General features: G+C 49.6%; 13 protein-coding genes across 13 annotated transcripts; 7 read left to right on the forward strand and 6 right to left on the reverse strand.

Annotated features, from left to right (window-relative positions):
• Window positions 1-248: 248 nt before the first annotated feature.
• On the forward strand, window positions 249-764 carry FHN1 (Fhn1p; the record flags this gene model as incomplete). Its single annotated transcript, XM_002554785.1, has 1 exon — window positions 249-764. One exon carries the CDS (start codon window positions 249-251, stop codon window positions 762-764), a length of 516 nt encoding a protein of 171 aa, XP_002554831.1.
• Window positions 765-1,371: 607 nt separating this feature from the next.
• Window positions 1,372-2,214, reverse strand: PHB1 (prohibitin subunit PHB1; the record flags this gene model as incomplete). The annotated part of the gene is made up of 1 exon (XM_002554786.1): window positions 1,372-2,214. The coding sequence occupies one exon, from the start codon at window positions 2,212-2,214 to the stop codon at window positions 1,372-1,374; it is 843 nt and encodes a 280-aa protein (XP_002554832.1).
• A 534-nt stretch (window positions 2,215-2,748) lies between these two features.
• PEX4 (E2 ubiquitin-protein ligase peroxin 4) lies at window positions 2,749-3,249 on the forward strand (the record flags this gene model as incomplete). Its single annotated transcript, XM_002554787.1, has 1 exon — window positions 2,749-3,249. One exon carries the CDS (start codon window positions 2,749-2,751, stop codon window positions 3,247-3,249), a length of 501 nt encoding a protein of 166 aa, XP_002554833.1.
• An 18-nt stretch (window positions 3,250-3,267) lies between these two features.
• Window positions 3,268-3,723, forward strand: KLTH0F14916g (RidA family protein; the record flags this gene model as incomplete). The annotated part of the gene is made up of 1 exon (XM_002554788.1): window positions 3,268-3,723. The coding sequence occupies one exon, from the start codon at window positions 3,268-3,270 to the stop codon at window positions 3,721-3,723; it is 456 nt and encodes a 151-aa protein (XP_002554834.1).
• Window positions 3,724-3,879: 156 nt separating this feature from the next.
• SUE1 (Sue1p) lies at window positions 3,880-4,569 on the reverse strand (the record flags this gene model as incomplete). Its single annotated transcript, XM_002554789.1, has 1 exon — window positions 3,880-4,569. The coding sequence occupies one exon, from the start codon at window positions 4,567-4,569 to the stop codon at window positions 3,880-3,882; it is 690 nt and encodes a 229-aa protein (XP_002554835.1).
• Window positions 4,570-5,259: 690 nt separating this feature from the next.
• Window positions 5,260-7,587, forward strand: ARP8 (Arp8p; the record flags this gene model as incomplete). The annotated part of the gene is made up of 1 exon (XM_002554790.1): window positions 5,260-7,587. One exon carries the CDS (start codon window positions 5,260-5,262, stop codon window positions 7,585-7,587), a length of 2,328 nt encoding a protein of 775 aa, XP_002554836.1.
• Window positions 7,588-7,806: 219 nt separating this feature from the next.
• Window positions 7,807-10,293, reverse strand: SFL1 (Sfl1p; the record flags this gene model as incomplete). Its single annotated transcript, XM_002554791.1, has 1 exon — window positions 7,807-10,293. The coding sequence occupies one exon, from the start codon at window positions 10,291-10,293 to the stop codon at window positions 7,807-7,809; it is 2,487 nt and encodes an 828-aa protein (XP_002554837.1).
• A 1,342-nt stretch (window positions 10,294-11,635) lies between these two features.
• Window positions 11,636-13,429, forward strand: RUP1 (Rup1p; the record flags this gene model as incomplete). Its single annotated transcript, XM_002554792.1, has 1 exon — window positions 11,636-13,429. One exon carries the CDS (start codon window positions 11,636-11,638, stop codon window positions 13,427-13,429), a length of 1,794 nt encoding a protein of 597 aa, XP_002554838.1.
• A 312-nt stretch (window positions 13,430-13,741) lies between these two features.
• SIA1 (Sia1p) lies at window positions 13,742-15,466 on the forward strand (the record flags this gene model as incomplete). Its single annotated transcript, XM_002554793.1, has 1 exon — window positions 13,742-15,466. One exon carries the CDS (start codon window positions 13,742-13,744, stop codon window positions 15,464-15,466), a length of 1,725 nt encoding a protein of 574 aa, XP_002554839.1.
• Window positions 15,467-15,547: 81 nt separating this feature from the next.
• On the reverse strand, window positions 15,548-16,654 carry IDH2 (isocitrate dehydrogenase (NAD(+)) IDH2; the record flags this gene model as incomplete). Its single annotated transcript, XM_002554794.1, has 1 exon — window positions 15,548-16,654. The coding sequence occupies one exon, from the start codon at window positions 16,652-16,654 to the stop codon at window positions 15,548-15,550; it is 1,107 nt and encodes a 368-aa protein (XP_002554840.1).
• A 1,244-nt stretch (window positions 16,655-17,898) lies between these two features.
• Window positions 17,899-19,695, forward strand: UBA2 (E1 ubiquitin-activating protein UBA2; the record flags this gene model as incomplete). Its single annotated transcript, XM_002554795.1, has 1 exon — window positions 17,899-19,695. The coding sequence occupies one exon, from the start codon at window positions 17,899-17,901 to the stop codon at window positions 19,693-19,695; it is 1,797 nt and encodes a 598-aa protein (XP_002554841.1).
• A 52-nt stretch (window positions 19,696-19,747) lies between these two features.
• KLTH0F15092g (KLTH0F15092p) lies at window positions 19,748-21,511 on the reverse strand (the record flags this gene model as incomplete). Its single annotated transcript, XM_002554796.1, has 1 exon — window positions 19,748-21,511. One exon carries the CDS (start codon window positions 21,509-21,511, stop codon window positions 19,748-19,750), a length of 1,764 nt encoding a protein of 587 aa, XP_002554842.1.
• Window positions 21,512-21,902: 391 nt separating this feature from the next.
• On the reverse strand, window positions 21,903-23,210 carry RVS167 (amphiphysin; the record flags this gene model as incomplete). The annotated part of the gene is made up of 1 exon (XM_002554797.1): window positions 21,903-23,210. One exon carries the CDS (start codon window positions 23,208-23,210, stop codon window positions 21,903-21,905), a length of 1,308 nt encoding a protein of 435 aa, XP_002554843.1.
• Window positions 23,211-23,678: the final 468 nt, after the last annotated feature.

The following is a 23,678-nucleotide window of genomic DNA, read 5'->3' on the forward strand; positions in this document are numbered from 1 at the left end:
AAATGCGCGCAGAACGGAGCCCGGGTTTGCTCTGGATGCAGCGGGGCCCGGCGTATAAGTACAAGCAAGGAATCTCCAGAGGCATCCCCCTTGTGCAGGTCACTTTTTCCCTTCGTTCTCGTTCCGACAAACAAGTGACTAACGCTCTCGGCTAACAGACATCCCTTCCGTGGCCCAATACAACCGCTAGTGTTCACTCCCCAAGCATCCGCACGAACTAGACTTCAAAGACACCCGTTCCCGCAGCCATGCTCTCCATCCTCGACAACTCGCTGCGCGCCCTCAACTTCGCGTTCCTGGTCATCATCCTCGGTCTGACCGGCTCGCTGGCTGCCACACACAAGACGCACAACAACCCACAGGTCAACTTCGCAATCTTCACGGCCGCGTTCGGCCTGCTGTTCGACTCGCTGTACGCGATCCCAGCTAACTTCGTGTCTGCGCTGGCCTGGCCTCTGTTGATCGCGGTGTTTGACTTCCTGAACTTCGTCTTCACCTTCGCCGCCGCCACCGCGTTGGCCGTCGCCATCCGTACCCACTCGTGCACCAACCAGGACTACCTCGACAGCAACACCGTGACCCAGGGCTCCACGGACCGTTGCCGCAAGGCCCAGGCTTCCGTTGCCTTCCTGTACTTCTCCTTCTTCATTTTCCTGGCCAAGCTCGGCTTGTCGCTGGTCAACCTGATCTCCGTCGGTGCTTTTGGCGCCGGTTCCTCTAGAAGAACCGGCAACGTTGGCGTGCCCACCATTTCCCAGGTCTAAGGCGCTCCAGCGCGCACTTCCGCGGGCCAGCCCACTGTGCCCTGCGCGCCGCCGCCGCCCTTTTCTTTCCAACCCTGTAATATTATACCCAAAATTTTGGACTCGCGGCGGAGCCTGCTCCCCGCGTTCCGCCCTTGGCTTGGCCCCACGGGTCCCCGCGGCTGCGCCGCGTTGCGCCTGCTGGCGCTACGCCGGCACTGCCAATGGCCTAGATCCTATCCCGTCCATTCGCCGGGCGTCCACTCTTTTTTCCTATTCGTCATACCGTCAACCACTTTCGTTCTTTAGTTACGCCTGAATGTACTAATCTTGGAAACTTTCTTCCCATACATAATAATGAATAAAGTATGTAGCTTGGACTTCATCCAAACCTAATGCAAAGTTCTGCTTCCACAACTCCGAGATTTCCTCGCTTTCTCCCTTTCTCCCCTTCTCCCTCTCGCTCCCACGCCGCTGAGCGACTTGCAGCTGGCGCCGCGGCGATATCTCCGCCCATCACGTTCAAGCATCAGGTTGCCGAATATCCATACATAGCTAAACGCACGAGACTGGCCCATCCCCCTGCCTTCTCCTCTCGCCCTATATACACGCACGCCGCCGCGCAACTTCAACGGCCCAGGTTCAGCAGCAGCGAGTTGGGCGAGCCCTGCTCGCTCGCGCTGTGACTGCTGGGCAGGTAAGTGACGTTGGACGAGTTGGCCAGCGTTTTTGCGATCTCCTTCGACGCCTCAATTCTACGGATCAGCAAGAGACCGTCACCGGCCTTGGCCAAAGCCTTAGAAATGTACTCCGCGGACTCGGCCTCACCCTCGGCCCTGATGACCGACGCCTGCCTCTCCTGCTCCGCAAGCTCTACCACGTACCGCGCGCGCTCTGCGTCCTGCTGCGCGATCTGCTTCTGCTCTACGGCCTTGGTGAACTCGCGGCCGAAAGTCATGTGTGTGATCGACACGTCCTCCAACCGAATGTTGAACTCTGACGCCCTTAACGACAGCTCTTGGCGAATCCGCTGCGAGACAGTCTCTCTCTGAGTGATCAGCTCTGCGGCGTCGAATTGTGCCACAATCGCTTTGAGCACTTCGTTACCGATCGAGGGAAGCACCCTCTCGTCGTAGTCGAGCCCCAGGTTCTGGTAGATAGTGGGCAGCTTCATAACGTCTGGCCTGTGCAGGACACGCAGTGTCAACGAAACCATCTGCAAGTCCTTAGTCCCGGTGTTGGTAGCAATGTTCTTAGGCTTGGTACGCACATCGTAGAGCACCGCCTTCTGCAACCAGGGAACCAAGAAGTGAGTTCCCTCGCCTACCACTTGCTGCTGCACACCGCTGAGTCTGTCGAAAATCACGGCCCGTGAGCCTCCCTTCACGTCGTACATCGAGTATTGCAGCGCGGACGCTGCGAGTCCCAGTGGGAGCGCGATCTTTGCCAATGAGTCTGCGAGTCTGGACATGGTCTTGAAAAGGCTGATATCCTGTGAAACTATGGTTCCTGGTGTTGGTTCAGGTAGGAGTGGCAATCTTTTCTGCTTTCTCCCTGAAGAAAGCTACCTGTCGTCTGAAGAGACATCGTGAAATTAGCTAAATCCTGCAACCTGGCAGGCCTTTGGGAAGCTGAGCTAGCCTGTCCAAGCCCACAGAGAGCCTGAAAACGACCAGAAGGGTATTGTGGTGGCGCATACTGTTCAATTCCTTGGAAAGGGCCCAGTAAGTGCACTTCTGAACAAGTTACTGCATAAAAAGCATTGTCCAACAAACAACCCACCATCACCCCAAACGCGAAATACAATTTATGAGGGGCAAATATGCTAGGCCTGGATGAGTGCACAAATCAACTACTGCCTGCAATGGGCTTTCCACTAGCTATGCGCTCAAACTCAAATCATCAATGTGTACGAACATAAACTCCATCTCATCGCATCTCATCTCATCTCATCTGTCACTCGTCTTCTGACCTAACTGCTACTCAACGCTCACGGAACGAGGCCATGTCGCAGCGACTCGCAAAGGAGTACCGTGCGCTCTCAAAGACACTGGGCAGGGACCCGGAGTATGCATACATCATTAGTTTGGCTCCTGTCTCCGAGGAAAACCTCCGCAAGTGGGAATCCCTTATTACTGGGCCGCCAGACACGCCGTACTTCGGCCATGAGTTCACCTTACAGATCGAGGCTTCAGAGGCGTACCCGCTCGAACCACCCAAAGTACAGTTCCAAGCGCGATGCATGCCCCACTGTAATGTCGATTTCGATTCCGGCCGCATATGTTTGAGTGTGCTGGATGCGGCGCACTGGACGCCTGCGTGGGATTTGCTCCACGTTGTTCACGCGATATGGCTTCTCCTCGCCAGCCCCGAACCAGACTCACCGCTAGACGTGGACCTCGCCTGCCTCGTCAGGGCCGGGGACCGCTCCGCCCACAACTCGCTCATCGCATACTATCTAAACGGTGGGTCACGAGGACACTGCGGGCATGTGAGTGAAAGATAAAGCTCCTCTACAGAAGGTATGATTCAAACGCTCCACCCACTGCTCACAAGCTGTGTAAGAAAGATGGCCAAGAAAGTAACATGGCAAGAAGTGGGCGCGACCAAGGGCATTGATTTACTGTCGCCCGCGTTCGTGACATCCGGCTCGAAGCTTGTATTCACGTCCGGCTGCATAGGCTCGGACCCTGTTACCGACGAACTCCCCGAAGATCTGGAGCAGCAGGCTAGGAACGCGCTGCAGAACCTTCGCAACGTCTTGGAAGCCAGTGGCTCGAACTCCGACCGCGTTCTGAAGGTGCTGCTGTTCGTTGCAGACGGCGCGTACTCGCAGACCGTCAACAGAATCTACCGAGAACAGTTCCCCAACAGCCCAGCAAGAAGCTGCGTGGTGGTGAGCTTCCCAAACCCCAAGATCAAGGTCGAATTGGAATGCATTGCCGAAGTGCAGCCTAAGGCCCGTTGGTTCAAACTTTAGAGCGCAATGCCTGCTGTTAAAGGCTTGCGCTCGGCGTCTGGCATTTCGGTCCAAAATGAAAGTTAAAGTATACAGACCCGCTATATATGCCCTGCTCCTTGGAGCTCTAATAGATGTTTCAAACGCCTGGCGCGCCGCGGTCCGCTGACGGCTATGTCAACCCCGGTCCTTTTCCCGCAGGTAATTAATGAACTCCCCAACTTGCTTTGAGAGCTTGTTGTCCTCGCCATGCTCCGCGGGCTTGCGTTTGCGCGCGGGCGCCTTCGCCCGCGCTCCCGTTGCTGGCAGCGCCGTAGCCGGCGCCACCGCTGCTGCCGTCACTGTGGGCGAGGAGCCCGCCTTGCAGTCTGTGCTCCTCTCGGCCACCGGCCTGTGTGGGGACTCAAAGGGCCGCAGTTTGTTCACTACCGTCCGGGGCACGGCCAGCCATTCTGGGTGGTACTCCATCGCCATGCTTGTGCAGGACCACAGGTTGTAGGGCAGCAGCTTCGAGGGAATCCGTGGGTTGTAGCGCCATGTGCCGTTCACGCCGCCTGACCCAATGCCTCCCGTGCCCAGAGGACCGGCCATTGCATTCATCTCGCTGCTCTGCGGCACCGTGCTACTCTTTCTTGCGCCGCGCTCGCCTCGTAGTCGCTGCGTCTTCCATCCCGCTTCTTTGAATAGCGGGTTTTCTTTGACCGGGTAGATTACTGGCCGGTACCCGCTGTAAAGGATGTCTCGCGTCAGCTCCGCCGGTTCCAGATACTGTGTAGTGGGCACCTTGGGCAGGCTTCTGAAGATCTCAGAGCTCTTGCGCTTCAGCATTTTCGATGCTTCTAGGGAAAATTGTCGTTTATGCGCCATCTCTTGTGCGCGCGTCGCCTGTTCTTGTGAGCGCACTAGCAGGTAGAGGCTGTGATGTTAGTTTAACTGCAGCTGATCCTTGCACTGCTAAATTACTGATTGATAGTTTTGACTTTACCGGAGCTAGGTACGAGAACCTTAACCGTGTAATTACCGGGTTTTATTATGCCTGCTCTATTTCACACTACAGCTGAGTCCGATTTCGCTTACACCCCTTTACGGGATTATCGGATAAGATATGTGAGCTCGTACAGAAGAAGAGATGCTCGGACGAGCACGTGATGAATATCGTTGGGGAAATAGTGACCGTAAGCGGCATATAGCCGCTTACGGATCGATTGCCTTAAATGTGTAATGTGTGGGTGGTTGAACCCACGTGATCTCGCGAAGAACTGCCAAGAAGTTGTGAAGATGTGTGGGCGTTGTAAACGGGGACAGCTACCCGGAATGGAAAGTCGCTGCTAGCCCTCGAAAAGAGGGTAACGGTTGCTATCATGTGACATCGGGAGAGCTATATTCAAGCACGTGATCGGAACATGGTATTTCAAGGTAACTATGCACGCATAGTGGGTTCACGTCTTCCAAGATCGAGGCAGCGTTGACTGGAGATACTCTTGGATCAGTTGCTCCGTTCACGGACTTGACACCCAGAAATCGGGACTCAAACCTATATCAGCGCCAAATTAAATAATGACGAGCTCCCAAGCACTGGAGCCGCCCTCTGAAGATGTGCCCATGGGCGACGCGGAGGATGCGGAGATGGAGCACGAAGGCGACTATTCCACGGCAGATCAGACGCCGCTCTCCATGACTCCGGCCCTCAGCTCCAATCCAAACGCTTCCAAAGTTAAAAAGCCCGATCCACATGCGAAGCAACAAACGAAGGTCCCCGGACACTTGCTAGAAAAACGTCGTCTGGGCCGCCAGAAGGCGGCCGAGCAGTATGCCCAGAAAATGAAGACCATCGGCATTGAGAAGCGGGACAACCCTCTGCTACATCAACTTGGGCTGTTCAAGCCTCTGTCTTTGATCAACCAGAAAAACTACTCCTCTGACTACCTCAAACGCGACGACCAGATCTTTGCCATGCGCGAGCGCAAATCTCTTAGAAACGCAAATGCAAACCAGGCCACCCCAGATATGCCCGAAGATGACGACCAGGAGAGCGTTGATGGTGAGAGTGATGCTCAGACCATAGTTATTCATCCAGGCTCCAGAAATCTCAAAATAGGCCTTGCTACTGAGGTTTTGCCGCAATCAATTCCCTGCTGCGTCGCGGTGCCCAAGCGACCCAGAACCTCCGACTCAACTCCAGAACCGCAAGTTGACGAAGAAGAGTACATCAGCGCCAAAGAGTCAATACAACAGGATTTCAAAGAGAGAATGCGATACTACAAGCGCAAAGTCATCCCAAACTCTCATGACATCGCCGTGAATTTCAACGCCCGTGTGACGCCTGAAGCGATCCCGGAACATAACGATTTGCACCGCGTTGATTGGATCCAGGATGCCTCCAAGTGCTACTATGGTAAGGATGCCACTAGGTGCCTGCCCTCACACTTCACAGTGCGACACCCTTTTTGGAAGGGGCGCTTCAATATAGAGTCGCCAGATTATGGATCCCTGCAAGAACTTCTTGTTGATGTTTCGGAGCTCCTCAAATTCGCGCTCTCGCAACCTAAAATCGACGTTAGACCTTCCCAGATTCCTAATTACAAGGTGGTTATCGTGGTCCCAGATGCATTCGACAAAGCCTATGTCGAAACCTTCATTAGACTTTTAATCACAGATCTGAAGTTTCAGGCGGTGGCTGTAATCCAGGAGTCGTTAGCCTCATGTTACGGCGCCGGTATAGGTGACTCTACTTGTGTGGTAGACATCGGCGCTACCACAACTAAAATAGCGTGTGTCGACGAGGGCTTAGTCATCGACAACAGCGTGATAACGCTCGACTACGGTGGCGATGATATTACTAAACTCTTCGCCAAGTTTCTCTTGGAGTCGAATTTTCCATACCAGGATCTAGATCTCAACAGCCCAGAAGGCTGGTCGCTCATGGAACAACTAAAGGAGAAATACGCAACTTTCCAGGATGCAGATGTCACAATTCAATTATACAATTTCATCAAGCGGATCCCTAACAAACCTGGGGCTGAGAAATTCGAGTTTAAAGTCTTCGATGAAGTAATGACAGCACCAATGGGTCTCTTCTTTCCACATATACTTCGCCTTCTGAAGGACAAAAATGTGCCTGTGAACAAATATGTCACAAGCCAACTCCCACGCTCTAAGGACATGTTCACTTGCAAGGATAATAACCCGAAATCAGTGAGTCAGCTGGCCTGTCAGAAGAAAACTACTTATTGTGATATGCACCGAGACTTGGACATTCTTCAAAAACTTCTAAATTTACCTTCAGAAATTGAAGAATATCAATCAAGTACCTGCGCAAATTTAGAGCCAGCTTACACACCCTTGGAAAAAGCCATAGTTGAGAGCATCACGAATGCATGTGTCAGTCTTGACAATAACCACTCCAAAGCTGCTAACTTTTACTCTAATATACTAGTGGTGGGAGGCAGCTCAAAGTTTTCAAGTCTGGACTTCATCTTAACAGACAGGATAAACATATGGAGGCCCCGGTTGCTAAGCGTTAACACGCTCCCTACATTTCAGAACCAAGTCTCTAAACAAGTCAAGGAGTTCGAACAGACCCAAAAGCTGAGTGAGATCAAAGACGAAGAAGAACTCGCTGCCCAGAAGAAAAAACTCGCGAAAACCATTAAGGTTGAGCTTCAGTCTTACTGGGAAGGTGTCGATGCTCTGGGCGGCAATGAAAGTGTGTTCCCTGCAAACGTCCTCCCGGCGCCACGCGAAATGGACCCTGCTTTGTTGACTTGGAAGGGGGGCAGCGTCTTCGCTCGACTGAAGTTGATCGAGGAGCTTTACGTCTCTGAAAGCGACTGGGATATACTTGGGAGCCGAATTCTACAATACAAATGCATTTTTGATTACTAGCGTGTATTTTCTCTTAGTGTCAGATAGCAATGAGCAAATTGTGCATGTTTCAAATGTTGAACATTGAAAATGCTAAAAATGTCTGAAGGTCGGCTATAGTAACATGTTGTTTAAGTTTTGAACTCGTCTCAATGCCAAATAAACAAAAGTTTAGATGGCGTATTCCTTTTAAATATCTATAGTACAATAAGTTCACCGATTTTTTTAGTTCATTCTTCGTTAAAGCTTCATTTTTTTGGAAGATTGCTCTTTGGAGTCATAATTGAGCAAAGCGTAAAGCCTTGACGAGCTGCCAGAGTTTTCGTCACGAGAAGCGGCGCTGGCCTCCTGGTCCCTAACCGCAGGACTTATAGGCATTGGCTTTACAATTTTATCTTGATCAGGAGCCTCTGCGGTATTAGGATTCAAAGGAGAGGGACCTCTATACTGTGGGTATGTATGGCTTGGGTTTTGCTGGTGGGCCTTCTGGTAGTGAGGGAGAGGTCCAGGTGCGGCAATCTGCGAATATTGAGCAACTGAGGCCCTCATGGGAGATGTCGGGCCAGCACCTGGCACAGTCCCGTACGGGAAATAAGGCTTGTAAGTCATTGTGCTAACGGCAGAGCCCGCTGGCTTATTTGCAGTGGCCCGTGTTGGAGTTTCAGCAACTGATGGCGATTGTGGTCTTCTGTTGCTCTGCTTCAAGTCTCTAGCACCATCTGGGTTCGAGGTTGGGATACTTTTAGTCTCATTCCTTGAGTTTTTCCTCGAGTCTGCAAGAGGAAGATTGGAGGTAGAATGCCCTGCGAAGTACCCGTGCTGCTGTGCTATTTGCTGGTTGGGGTTAGGTGACGCGCTTGTAGAAACACCAGGTAGAGCTTGAACAATGGGGGCTGGCGCTAGAGGATCCATTAACACACTCATATTACGGTTCCCGCTTGATGAAGTTGAGGTTTTTTTCTCAAATGGGTTCATCATCAAGTATGGCATCGACCCGCTATTGGCTTTCGCTGTTGTTCCAAAATAGTCAGACTGAGGCCCTGGAGTGCCAGGATATACTGACGGCCCATAAGCAGGTGGATAATACATTGCGTGTGACATTTGCGGCAATGGAGCTGGCTGGGCATTTGTCAATTGGGACAACGCTGGCGACGACAAAGACGTCTGGTTCGATAGCGGAGGACGCGATGCGGCCGGGATTGCACTGGAACTTGTCATAGGATATTCCGAAAAACTGTGGACGGGCCTCACTGTTTGCTGAAGCATTGTTGAGCGTTGGAGCCTGTACAGTGTGGAGTTCTTCAGCCTTGCTATCTCGCTCATAATTTGGTCCATACATTGTTGCTGAGAGGGTGTGTCTCTAGGCGATGTACCCATTTCGCTTGGATTTGGGTGGCCCGAAACTGGTGTCGTGGACCTCTTAATCCCTTCAGAAGGTCTACCAGAAGACGCAGCTGCCAGTTGAGGAGTCAAAGTGACTAGATTGTGAACCAAGTCAAGAAGTCGAACCATGTCCATATTTGAATTTCTGAGGTCCTCTACAGCTGCCTCATACTGATTCTGATAGGCGTTATTGTCAAACTTCGCAAGTTGGACACCATGGAGTACATCGCTAACTTTGGTGTTAATTTGCGGTCGGGATTGTTGAGCCTGCTGCGAAATGGACTGGTGGTGTGACAGCGATTGCGTGGATTGATGCTGCGGTACTTGGTAGATGGGTTGTTGTTGTTGTGATTGTTGATGTGGCTGTGGTTGTGGTTGTGGTTGTGGCTGTGGTTGTGATTGTGGTTGTGGTTGTGGTTGTGGTTGTGGTTGTTGCTGCTGCGGCTGTTGCGTCTGCTGTTGTTGTTGTTGATGATGATGATGATGATGATGATGATAATGTTGTTGTGGTTGTTGTTGGTGGTGGTGTTGTTGTTGAGCTTGATGAGTCGTAGCAAAATAGTCTACGGGAGCATAGAGCACTTGCGAAGGAAGCGGCTGCGCTGGGAACGACTGGGGCGCCGGCGTATAGCCATAAGGGTGGGGCAAGTCGGCCGAAGCCGCGTGCATGTGAGGCACCAGAAGCTGGTCGGGCGAATGCTCGGTCATTGTGGGCTCCAAGGGCGTCGAGGCAGCACTGGTCGAGCGCTTGCGCGCAGAGGCCTGGTAGCGCGACGACCTGCGCTTGATGAGCTTCAGGCTCTCCATGTCCCCTCTGCGGAACGCAGACGAGCTGTGCTTGAATTCCCATATGCTTGTGGTGTTCTCGGACTTCGAGGCCGGATCGTCTGTCTTCGCAGCCCCATTCTTAGAGGCCGCGTGGGTCTTGTGGTCATTCACCTTGTGGAATCCGTACATGTTCAGCTGGCGCACAAAGCTGGCGACGTTGGTGTGCTTAAAGTACGTGGCCAGCGCCTTGCCGAACCGCTCCGTGGGCCGAATCAAAAACGATGTTTGCGGTGGCGACCACCAGATCAGCTCGTCCATCTCGGGATCCTCCAGCATGCTGTAAAGCTTGTGGATAAACGCGGTGTTGCTGTAGCTCGCGCTCGAGTTGGTGCTCGAGCCCGCTCCCGGGCCCCCGCCTGCACTGTTGCTCGCGTCCGCGGCGCTCCCTGCGCCTCCACGGACTCCGCTGGCGCCCGGTTCCTCGCTGTTCGCGCTCCTCGCCGCATCGCTATTCGCGCTTCTCGACGCGTCTCGGCTCTTGCTCGCCTCCTCTTGAGCTGCGTTTCCAGCGGCCATCTCAATCACGAACCTAGCACACGTTCGAGCCTCTGTTTCCTTGAGCAGATGGGGGAGGTACCGCTCAAACTCTCGAATCGTGGCCCTACAAATTTTTTCCTAACAGTTTTCAGGCTGATTCAAAATGCTATCTGCCCCTAATTGCATTTCTAACGCCGTCTCTAGGCCCGCACGTGATGAAGATCGCTGCGCGTATCCTAGGAGCGTTTTTAACAATGGCTGCTTTCGCATGATAACGTCCACGACGGCTGTTGCGAATTTTTCAACGTGAACCGCGAGGCGCACACAAAGGCGAGGTTACAAGAGCCAAGATCCGCGCGTGGCTAATGCAAAACTTAGAGCCACAGAATGGGAGGCCACAGAAAGCGCGAGAGGCAGGCTCGTGCGCCTTGGTGCCGTACGGCATGTCGGAATTAAAGTCATGGGCCAGTAAGGTTGCTCCAAACCGAGCTGTCAGCGGCTAGCTGGGTTGCCGTCGGTCTTAGTGAAATCGCGCCGACGCATGACTTCGCGGGCGCTGCGAAGAACACCAGCGGTTGCCCATACAATGGACCAATGCTGCGCAATGAACCGTTCTTCTGCGGAATTTTTGTTATGCACGCAACTTTTGTATTCTTTACACAACGGCGGCAAAAAACTTCAAGGGGCTAAGTTCATGGAATGCCGCGCAGGCTAACTCTTAGAGCCTTGCAAGCTGCGAAACGCGACGGCCAAGAGTCGGCACCCAGGAATACTGCATTGAACAGCCTTCCGCATTGCAGAGCCGTGCTTTTGCATTCGTTGCGTGGTGTGCGCTAAGGAGTGTGGCTTGCAGAAGGGAAGACTGGCGGAGCTATAGCGTGCTTTCGTGGTAAAAAAAACAAACCTCGTAGAGAATGCCATCAACACCTTGCGCGCGCGGCGGAAGCGGTAATTACAGCAGGATCTGCGCCAGGGTTTTCCGGCAGAGCCCCGAGAGTCGCTAGGCCGGTGTTGGGCATGGCGGGCTTCTATATCTATGTACTTCGAGCGGCTGGGATACAAGAACTGCGGTGGGCTGTCGTGTCCGGCTCGTGTTGTTGTTGCACTTGCTTAATACCGCGGAGAGCAGCACGAACGCTAATTCCAGGGTTGATAGGTTATCATGGCTTTATTAGTCACGGTTAAGAGGCTCAGATAAGGCTTGGCTGCGCTTGAGTGGAACTGGCCTGTTTCGCCAGATGCTCGTGTTCAGGCTTCTCGTACATGATTATCATCAAATTGTGATTTTGACATAACCACCCTGATTTCAAGATGGGTTCTGAGGGTCCGCAGGGACATTCGAGGCTCAGAGACACCTACGCTTCACTGACGCCGCTGCCAAATGTCCGAGAACGCCATCCAGTCGCTGCTGGACATGGGAATAACCCGCGAAGTGGCTATCGAGGCTCTCGCCAAAACCAATGGCGACGTTGAGAACTCCGTGAACTACATCTTCTCGGGTGAGCTGCCCCAGCAAGGACCACCTCCGGCGCCCGAGGAGACGCCAGAGGACAGAGAAAAGGAGCCGGAATCCGAGAGCGAGCTCCCAGAAAATCCAGAGTTCATAGAGGAAGCGCCACCGTCGGAAGACGAGGCTACGGACCAGCAGGGAGTCGCGGTGAGCCCTCGCGAGCAGATAGCCTGCCAGCTGAAGAACAGACCAGAAGACCCGCTCGTGGTTCGGCCCGCGTCCGGAAACGCGCTTTTCGAAAACTATTTTGCTCTCTTCTGTCTCGCCGTGGGCCTGGGCTTTCCGCACCATTTCCTCGAGCCAGACTTCCAAGATCTCACGTACGGCCAAGACTGGTACAAAGGCCAATTTCTTAAGCCGGCTTACAGAGTCAAGTTTGAAAACAACGACGACGTGAGCATTGTCCCACAGGAGACGCTGACCAGCCAGGATAACCTAATTCTGCAGCCCGAGCTTCTGTGGCAATTCCAGAAGTTCCTGGCTGTACAAAACTCTCCGCAATGCCGCAGAAAATACGTCACCGCGCGATACCTGACCAAGGTCCTCGAGCCGCAGGTCGTCGAAAAACTCAACAACTCGGATCACCTGCACGAGGCCCTGCCTTCCTTCATCAAGAGCTTAGCTAACGATGTGGAGCTCTGTCCCGGAGCCCACTCTGTCAAGGAGCTTTTCATCTCCACCGCCTATTACAAGCCTGTGTCAGAGCCTGAGCCCATAGAAACCCTAGTATCTCTGCTGCATTTCATGCCAGAAGAGTATGATACAAACATCTACAAAATGTTCAATGCGCTTCTGTATCCCGATAGTAACGAAGACGCGGAGATGGACGACATCCAAAACTCACTGGGCAACCTTGCCCCGATGATTACGATCGTGTTTGATGAAATGGACGAAAGCACAGAGCAAGCAACTCTCCCGCATGGCGTGGATGTTCCTCTCGAATTCTACCCACAACTTTACACAGAAGAGGCCAAAAACCTGCTTATTAAGGAAGTGACAAAGCTTTCCGCAGACTCTCAAACGCAGGCGCGGTCCATTCTGCGTAACTTGAATGACCTCAAAAGCTTTCAGGGCAAACAGATACACTCATTCCTGAATAGCGCTTTGGATTTTATAACAAAGGACATGAGCGGGGTATCGGAGCAGTCGGGAGTCCAAGAGCTCGTTGACTCCCTTCAAGAGGTCAAACAACAGCTGGGGTCTAAAAAGACCGAGAAGATGGCTCAGTACAAAGCAGTTTCTCACAGGCTCAACAACGAATTAAACCTTTCTCACCCTGAGCTTGGTATAATACAGCGCGCAAAGGACTTGGGCCTTATTGATGAACCATACCTTCTAACTTCCGCGGTCATATCTGCTTCCAACTACTTCATTCGTCAGAATAATGGACAATGGTTTCACGTTGTTGGTAGGAGCAATAGTGAGCACATGGATGTAACAAAAACAGATGCGTCAACCGTATCGAGTGCAATCAGGTTCCACACACGGTGTGCTTCCGAGTCTCCACTTATGTTTACTTATTTTAAGCCTAGTGCCATCGATACAGAAGCACAAGTCAAAGAAGCTGTTGGGCATAACAAGGGCGCCAAATTGTTCGCAGAGCAAGATCAGAAACATATAAACACCCTAAGCGCTCCAGACGAGGAGGACCTTATTGACCTTTGACTGGAGTAGGTTCGCGGTTTTGTTCGATTGTTCGGATATCTGCTGCCTTTCTGGGTAAATTGGATCACGTGAAACAGCATTCGTTGCATGGAACACATATATAGAGAAATCTTGGTCCGGAGAATTAGACAAGAGTAATTCTGAACTAGATGCCAAAGCTGGCCAAACATTCTTAGAGTAAAGGCTGCTCATCATTCAGCTCAGTGGGTTTCGGACGCTTTGATTCAGCGTGCCCATCATCGAATATATATTTCCATTCTTTGTTCGTTTACAGGAGCTTGAAATTATAGACAGGGAGGGCTCAGAAGTCCAATGGCGCCCAGCTCCTTGAAAAGGCGACGTATGCTTCATAATGCAGTAAGAAAGATATTAATTCCAGTATTCATCCTATTCTGCCTTGCGACGTGCATTCCTGTAAAGACGCATTTCGCAAATATATTCCAACCACCCACTAAATTGGAAGGATACACAGGCGGCCTGATAGATGACGTGAGATTCCTAAAATGCTTCCGTTGGTACAAAGACTGTGATGTCATTCTGGAAAAGCGAGGACGCAATGGCGAATTTGTTCCTTGGATGAGGGTCCGGAAAGAGTTGGATGAAGAGAAGCTTTATTCCGTAGATTCAGGCCTTTTTTACCGCTCGTACCTTTATGTGCATCCTTGTGATGGGAACAAGGATTGTGTTTCGGACTTGGCTATAGCCAAAGATCGATCAAGTATTCCCATGCAAGTTCTACAAGACATCAATGCAAAAATCCAGTCAAAGGACAGCTCCATGTTCCACGGGCACGAGCACCATAAAACCTTCTGGACTAGAATTTTTGGCGGGAGACGGGAACGGCTGAGTTTACAAGGCGAGGATTGGCACTACAGACGCCACGGTATTTGGTGCAAATACTCTTCTAGCAATAAAATAGACGAAGGGCAGTCAATTACTAATCTTCAAATATTTCTTGGGAGCGGCTTCGTAGACCCTAGACCTATGTGGAAGACTGCAATACATGAAATGGATCACAGAAATTCTGAGAGTCCTACTCCAATATCGATAAGCATTCAAAAGTACGATAAAAGCATGGATTCGCGATTCGTAACGGAAAATGGCATACTAAACGCAGACGACGGAAAATTCAAAATACTTCAGGTTTCAGACTTGCACGTCAGCAATGCTATAGAGAGATGCGAATCACACTTATGTACTAATGAATGGAAGACGCAAAGGTTCATAAGTCGCATAATTGAGCTGGAAACCCCAGATTTAGTTGTTTTTACCGGCGATTTTATCAATGGCCCTGAAACCACGGATTACCAAACCGCAATTCTAAAAGCAACAGAATGTGTAATTTCTGCAAAGATCCCTTGGGCAATGACCTGGGGCACTCTCGATTACTCAAAATACGCTTCTGAAAGAGACATTTTCAATTTTATCAAAAGCCTCCCATACAATTTGAACTATTTGCATGCAAAGCAGGTACAGGATGCCTCTTTGATAACAACAACATTTGCATTGCAGTTGAAGCGTGATAACGAAATATTTGGGGTTGTTTATATTCTGGATTCAACAAACCCTGAGAATGCAGTTGATTTCTTAAAGACCGCTTACGAAAACGCGTCGAAGAACTCGGATAGGGACACGTTGTACTCATTGGCGTTTCAACATGCACCAATCCCAGAATATAGACCAAGCGGATCATTTCCCATCATAGGCTCATACAATGATAAAAGCCCGTTGGATGTTCCACAGGTTGGAATCCGTAAAGCACTAGATGACTTCAAAATACATGCATTTAGTTGCGGACAAGAACATGGGAACGACTGCTGCTTACAGTCATCAGATTCGAATTCTAACAAAGACGTTTGGCTCTGTTACGGCGGCCATGCTGGAGTGGTGGGTCGCTACTCACCGGAAGACAGTGCCTCTAGTGTCAGGCTCTTCCGCATCGATGACAGCCTCAAAGAAATCACTACGTGGAAAAGGAATTCGCGTGAACCAGATTCTGTTTATGACTACCAATTTCTGTTCAAGGATAACCCTTAGATGCGCACGCGCTTTATATGGGAGGTGTATACTTATAGAGACTTAATATCATGGCATTTGAAAAGCTTTCGAAGGGGTTCATTACAATCTGCTGATAACGGCCTCAGCAAAGGAAGATGTAGAAGCGCTTCCGCCCAGGTCGCCGGTTCTGCTTTCTGGGCCGGCAGCGATAGTAGTGAAGACGGCCTTCTCGATTTTGTCGGCGTGCTCAGTCAAGCCCATGTGGTTGAGCATCATGACTGAGGAGAGCAGCAAAGCAGTCGGGTTTGCCTTGTTTTGGCCAGCAATGTCTGGGGCAGAGCCATGAACAGCTTCGAAAATCGAGACCTTGTGCCCAATGTTGGCAGATGGGGTCAAACCTAAGGAACCAGCACTTAGACCAGAGTTCATGTCCGAGAGGATGTCACCGTAAAGGTTAGGGCACACAACCACAACATCGCTGTACTTGGTTGGGTCTCTAACAGTGTGCAAAACAGTGTTGTCAATCAACTCAGTTTGCAACTCAATGTCAGGGTACTCCTTCGAGAGTTGCTCCGCCACACTGACAAACAGACCATCAGCAAGTCTCTGGATAGTGGACTTGTGGACCACCACGACCTTAGGTCTCTCAACGGCCCTAGCGTATTCGAAAGCGTATCTGATAACACGCTCAGAGGCGTCTTGGGTGATCAGCTTGATCGACTGAACCACACCTGGGGAAACTACATGCTCAATGCCTGAGTATTCACCCTCGGTGTTTTCTCTTATCAGGACAAGGTCAACATTGTCATAAGCGGTCTTGTAGCCTTGGACAGACTTTGCGGGACGCACATTAGCGAACAGGCCGAAAGTCTTACGTAGCGTCAGGTTTAGAGATCTGTGGCCTTTGCCGATTGGAGTAGCTAGCGGACCCTTAAGAGCAATCAAGTTCTTGTTGATGGAGTCTTGGGCGGGCTGTGGGATGGTTGTGAGGCCATTGATAAACAGTGGGCTCACGTCGCAGGATTCCCACTGGATAGGAGCCTTGGCAGCGGCAAAAATGTCCTTGACGGCTTTAGAAATTTCTGGTCCGACACCGTCACCCTCGATAAACGACACGGTATATTTGCCGGTAGCTGGGTCTGGCTTCCCGGTGTAGCGACCGATGGAAGGCTGCTTCTTTGTGGCAAGAAACCTCGCGGAGTTTCTAACGAATGAAGACTTGAACATTGTTTGGAAGTTTATTGTAATGTGGAGAAGAAGCACCACTGGTTTGAAAAATCCACTATTACCCTTGTGAGTACACCTCAGGAAAAACCAAACAAAGTCGAGTTGATACGAATTGGCTCCAAACTGTCAAATACCCCGTTATCAAGGCCTATTTCTAGTTACTTCTCGTGCGTTTCGTGCCAGACTGCGTTAATCCAACGCATCCCCAGCTTATATACGTGGAAAAAGCACAACCCGTGTCGTGATCACCTTCGTGATCATGATAGCACTTTCGGATCCGATCTAGGTGAATGACGGATCCGTTGTCGGTGACTGTTATCACGTGGTGTTGTTGGCACGTGATTACATACTCCTTTATGCCCCGAGTTTGAGGCCTCGAAAGCGCTGGCGTCACGACTGGGGCCTCGTTAGCGCGGAGCACGCGCAACGGCCGCTTTACGCTACTTCTTCGGGGGCGAACTTTAGAGGAGCATTTTTGTTATAGCAATTTCGGTTTGGTTGAAGCAGAAAATAGCGTCGGGATGTTGCCAGTATCATTGAAAGCGATGGCGTTTAATTTTACAGCCAAACTATGTCTATAGTTTGATATGCGCCTCAGCTGACTTCCTGAATGCAATTTCTTGTTTTGTTTCTCTGTAAGGAAGACGCTTCTTCTCAGAGGAGCACTTTCATTGGCACCAAAGGCGCATTTGAGTTGGAACCTTCCAAAACTGAAATACATTGAATTAGAACATATTCTTGGAAGCTTTCGAGTCACCGTACCTGTGGTTCCTTTGGACGGAAAACATTTGACCATCAAGGTTATTCTGTCATTGTAGAGCGCCGACCAATTCGCCAGAAAACGCGAGCATTTATACGAATATCAGGAACACGCTGAAAAAGACATTCTTTGACAGCCGTAAAACAGGGCAACTGCCTTGGACAAAAATCATAACCCGTCAGCTTTTCCACTAGAGATGAGGCCCCACGAATTACATAATTCAGTGGCACATCGACATGGGCGACAGTTATTGATCCTTTCCAGAGTTACCCCATAAAGAGTCAAATAAAGTTGGGATTCTAGGTTAAAGTGAGTGAACGCAGCAATAATTGCAGTTGAATCTATCAAGAAGAGATAGTTGTGAAGTTGGATCTCTTTATGGAAAAGTAGTCTCTCCACACGAATCGCCTAAAGTTGTCAAATTGACACTGACAACACTGGGTAGTTTGACGGCCACTCAGCTGGTGAAAACATAGCCACGAGCATGGCCAACGCGAGTGCAGTGCGCCTTTTGGGCCAAGAAAATTATGAAAGACTGCGCAGCAGCCGTGTACTGTTGGTGGGCGCAGGAGGCATCGGATGCGAACTGTTGAAGAATCTAGTGCTTATGGGGTTTGGCGAAATTCACATTGTAGACCTCGACATTATAGATCTGTCTAATTTGAACCGCCAGTTCCTGTTTCGCCAACGCGATATTAAGCAAGCGAAGGCGACAACCGCAGCTCGTGCTATCGAACATGTGAGCAATTCAAAGCTTGTTGCCCATCAAGCAAACATCATGGATGTGAATCAGTTTCCACTGGCCTGGTTTTCCCAGTTTTCGATCTTTTTCAACGCATTGGACAACCTGGAAGCTAGACGTTACGTCAATCAGATGGCGCAATATCTTCGAAAGCCATTGCTCGAAAGTGGAACCGCCGGTTTCGATGGATATATTCAGCCTATTATACCGGGCGCCACCGAATGTTTTGATTGTACTACGAAGGAGACGCCTAAAACCTTTCCCGTCTGCACCATCAGATCTACTCCATCCCAACCCATCCACTGCATAGTTTGGGCCAAAAACTTCCTATTTTCGCAGCTCTTTGCCTCAAGTGGCTCAATGTCCGCGGATGAAGACCTTGGCACCGATAATGTTGAAGAGATTGAACGCATCAGGCAGGAGACGAACGAGCTTCATGAACTTCAAGAACTCATCAGGTCGGGCGATAAGACACGCATCAGAGACGTTTTCGAGAAAGTGTTTGTTAAAGACATTGAAAAGCTTCTTGCTATTGAGGAGTTATGGAAAGCTAGAGAGAAACCTACACCACTGTACAACTTCAAATTCGATGAAAAAATAAACAAAAATTTGAACACTGTCTGGACAATCCAGGAGCAAGTTAACGCTTTTGTTCTGGCTACTGAAAAACTGATGCAGCGACTCTCCTCTGAAAAACAAATCGAATTTGACAAAGATGACCCTGACACACTTCTCTTCGTTGCTGCGGCCGCAAATATTCGTGCCAGCGTCTTTAAATTGCCTTTGAAATCCGTTTTTGACATCAAGCAAATTGCAGGAGGCATCATTCCTGCAATTGCTACAACGAATGCAATCATTGCGGGTTTGTCATCCCTTGCATCGCTCAGAGTGCTCAATCTTCTCAAAAATCAGCCAAAAGCAAATCCCACAGAATTGAACATGGCATTTACAGCTAAGGCCAGTAACATGTCCAATAACCGCTACCTTTCGAATCCCCAGTTAGGGCCACCAAATCCTCGCTGCCCAGTATGCTCGATTGCTCGCGGCGTTCTGACATTATCGCAAAACGATTTAGATACAATGAGACTTTCTGAGCTAGTCGGTGCTGTTCAAGAAAAGTATTCTTATTCTGGTGAAGTTTCGGTGCTTGACAAATCCACTCAGAGGTTATTAGCTGATTTTGATTTTGAAGATTTGTTAAATAAGACTCTTGCGGAGGTCAAAGTTGCTCGCGGTACGATTTTGTTAATTTCTGATGAGCAAGATAGCGAAGAGAGTATACGGGCCCCTGTTGAACTCTACATAGAGCAAGGTGAGCCTGAGGGTATAAACTTGCCAGATATTGAGGTACCACTTATAAAACCAGCTGTTGTCGAACCTGATGAGACAAATTCTGAGGAAGGAGTCTCTATGCCGGGCGAAATAATATTGGATGAGGATGATAAAAACCCCAAGAAAAGGCACCTAGATGATGCCTCTGAAACTCCCGCCAAGAAGGCCCTTAAGACTGAGGAAGAGCATGTTGTAATCCTAGATTGAAAATCAAGTATTTAGTGAAAGCACCAGAAAACCCCAAATAATAATACAATCGTCATGTTCGGGTTGCCGACCGCGACTGGCTTCTCAACCTTTGAAACCATGAATTTCGTCTGGCCGATCTTGACCTTGAATGATGTTCAGTCTCTTCATCGGTGCCAGGCTGTGAGCCCTCAGTTCCGCTGTTTCTCCTTATTCCCAATGATGAAGTTAGTTCTTCAATAGACTGGTTCATTATTTGAGATAAAGGCCGCATACCACCAGAAGTAGTGCTGTTTCCACTCATACTTCTTATTCTTGGCTTCGGTAGAGACAGGAAATTTTGCTTCGGCACGGAACCAGAGTGGATACTTGATGGGGAGTTGATGTCTTCTTCTTCCTCCTCTTCACAATCCTCTTCGGTACCTGTGTCGCCAGTGTCGTTGGATAATGCCCGATTCAACCATGGAAAACGAGAATTTCGCCTACCAGAAATAACATCCGAGGGATTTAGCGTATAACTCATTGACTTGCTGTGAGGCCTGCCTCTGGGTATATGATTTTGTTTTTCTAAAAACGAAGGGCTTGGGGGAGTAAGGCGCGATTGGCTTTCCAGATTATGGCGGGGACTTGTGGGCGTGACAGGAGACAGCAGAACAGCCTCTTCTTCGTTTGGAGTTCCAGGATCTGGTGAAACAACCGTTTGCGGTATTGTAACTTCTCTATCTTTTTCGTAAGTAGGTTGCTTAAGTTTCGGTGTTTCATTAGCAGTATCCCGAGCAGTTTTGCTGTTTTTTAATAAGTGAGGTAGCAGCTTGTATGAGTATTCTATCAAAAACTCAACCACATATCTTGAGAGTTCGTATTGCTTAGGATCCATGTCATGTTGCGGGTGGGACATTATTGATGGCTGAAAAATTGCTGCCAGATTTCGCGCAGTCATCAAGTTGACGTCTGACTGCTGGGCAAAAAGACTGAGGAGGTCTAACAGATAAATCAGCAGCTGCCTTGCGTCGCCTGAAAGGCTCGAGAAAAGGCTTTCGTATTCTTTCAAAGCTGCCTTTATATCTCTTGTTAGCCTTTTCTTGTGTCGCACTGCTTTCATTTTAAGTCTCTGCGCCTCCTCTGCATCGACCTCCTCTCTTTTTGGTTTTTCCTGATCACTTTGGTCGTTCTTTTCTCTCTGAGATGCGTTCGCTAGATGCTTTAAAATTCGGGGTCTGCTCTGTAGTGGCATTCTGAACTGTTCATACAAACTTAGAGGCACCAAAGGCTCCTCCAAGTTGTTAAGATATCTCCTCAATACTGAAGCGGCATCATGTACAGTGTAGCCATCCCAGTCGCTTAATTTTGTACCATAGCTAGGTGGGGAGGAGAAGATGTATTGAAGCTCCTTTACACGCTTGCTGTTACCCGCTATCCTAAAAATTCCGGAAGTTTTAAGACCTTGAGACTTCAAGTAAGCCCCGCATTTTGCAACGAGAATAGGTATTCTGCCAAAGCTTACGAGCTCACTTTGCACTATAACTTCCGCACTTGCAACTTTCAATGATTCTGATAGCGGGACACCAAACACTTGACCCATGAACTGATGCTGGCTAGAGAGAAACGAGTCTCTGTATGACCTGTATTCTTCCGAGTTCGGGTCGCTCGGTGGAGATGCGGGCCTTCTTGAGTGATTGAAAGACCGCGAATGTTGCATGAGGGCTGGTCTAGACGGTTTGATGTCGTTAACTGGAAGAGAGTCGCTAGACATGCTTTTCGGATTGTTACGGATCTGCTTCCACCAAAGACTTAAGTGGTTTTTCGTCGGCGAAAGGCCGGGTGCTTGTAAATCCATCGCTTAATCACCTCAGGCCAAGCAGCACGAAAATAACCCGGAACTTTGTGTTTGAGAGCTCCGTTTACAGGGGATAATATCTTAGAACCTCGGTCGATGACTTCATACACCGCTGAGATTACACATTTAGAAGTCGAAACTTTTAGCAAGGCTATAAATAAGTCATGTGATCTAGACACAACGTGCGCTCGATCTAAGTCAAAGCACTTTTGAACTGCGAGGAACGAGCTTCGCAAATTCTATAGGGGTCACCGAGCCATCTGCCAAGCCTGGCAGCGTGCTATGCCGCTTTTCGCACAGGTACTACATTAAGAGCTCTATTTTACTGAATTAGGCCAAAAAATCACCGATACAGTACGTTCGGACAATTATAGAAAAAAAAAAACAGTTTTCATTTGTTGAGCTGAACATAGTTTCCTGGGAAAACCCCCTGGTAGCCATTGTAGCGACCCGTCCACCAGCCATTAGTGTCGTTTGTGCGCTCCACCACTTCAATGATGGCACCCGCAGGGAAAGTAAGGTCACCTTCCGCCTGTGCCTGGTAGTCGTAAAGGGCAGTCACCGTTTCTGGGGCTGAAGCAGGAGCAGTTGTAGGGGGGGTGTATGCAGTGTAAGCGGAAGCGGGTTGAGGAGTGTAGGAAGCTTTCTCCGCAGGGTACTGGTATTGCTGCTGGGCTCCCGCAACCTGAGGCTGTCCGTATGGAGGAGGGGCGTACTGTTGCTGCTGCTGCTGTGGTTGCGCAAACGAGGGAGTCGTAGGAGTTGACGCGAAAACAGGTGACTGGGCAGATACTGGTGAGCCGGGACTGGTTGGAGACTGCACTCCGTACCGCTTCTTTGTCATTTCGAGCTTAGCCTTTCCATAGCCGACTCTAAAGCGTGTGATGGTTAAGGAGTCTGTCTGCTCCTCGATGTTGCCGCGCTTTGCAACAAAGGCCTCCATAATGTCAGTATCGAGGTCGAAGTACGGGATCTTCATGTCTTGCATGCGGTTGTACAAGCTGTAAAAGATATTGAGTTGCATGTAGTAGAAGGACACGAACAGGGGTTTCACGAACTCGGCTTCAAGCTGGAACAACAAAGGCAGCTCTGTTTTTAACATATCATTGTAGTAGTCGTACTCCTGCTGAGCGACTTCCATCTGGGCTTGTGCCTTATACAATTTCTCCTCGTCTTTGGGGGTGGGCTCCTTCTTGTTTTCATACTTGGAGTAGGTGTTTAAGTGGCGGTCAAGATCCAGTTTCTTGTGGTTCCTCTTTGTAGCCATTTTACGGATGTAGTCAATAACTTTCAACAGCTCTTGAGATGGTTTTACGATTTTCTCCTCAATTAGCGACAAATCAGGTTTTAGAGTTGCCTGCAGTTCGGCAACTAGGGTACGATACTGTTCGCTAGCCTCAATACCCTCAGGATTATCCTCAGGAATGGATGCGTTGGGATCACTTATTTTTCCGCTGATAGGCTTGAAGATTTCTTCCATGGCTTTCGCAAAGCCAATCTGGTGGTTAAGCATGCCGTTTACCGCGGAGAAGTATCTCTTTGACTCGTCACTCAGTTTTTTGGTTTCAGTTTCGAGCTCCTTGAACCGTCTTTCTGCGTCTTCATAAACAGCATCCTCAGTTTGCTGTCCCATATTGAACTTTTGTCTAAAATTTTGAGGTGCTCTTGTCACCGCCTTGGTGAGCCCTTTGAAACTCATAATGAACCTCCTACACTGTTTGCGATACTCTGTGAACTTGCTCTTTTCCTACTGTTATTGAATTGGAAAGCCCCTTTTAGATTAAATTCTATTTTTCTCCAGTCGAATCAAGCTGATGAGATGACAAGAAACTTTAAATGGTCTCAAGACTCTAACACTACGAGGAGGCTCCGAGTTTGCGATTAATGGAGCCTCCTTGTTATAAGCATTTACTAGTTAGTGCTCGAACTATATTCAGGTAGTTTACAGTCACTTCACGTAGTCAGGTCACCCTTTCCACGCAGCGCGGCACTGGAGAAGTTCCTCGAACTAACCAGAAACGCAGGTCTGGGAGATGCTTCAAAACGTGTGGCCCCGTAGTTTATAATGAGGTCTGGGTCTAAACTTTTCCTACTGGCATCCCGTTAGCGTCACTATAATCACACTACGCTTTTTGTTAAATTGTTCCTGGAAAATTAAGAACTGTCG

This window comes from Lachancea thermotolerans (assembly GCF_000142805.1).
Source record: "Lachancea thermotolerans CBS 6340 chromosome F complete sequence".
Lineage (NCBI taxonomy): Eukaryota > Fungi > Ascomycota > Saccharomycetes > Saccharomycetales > Saccharomycetaceae > Lachancea > Lachancea thermotolerans.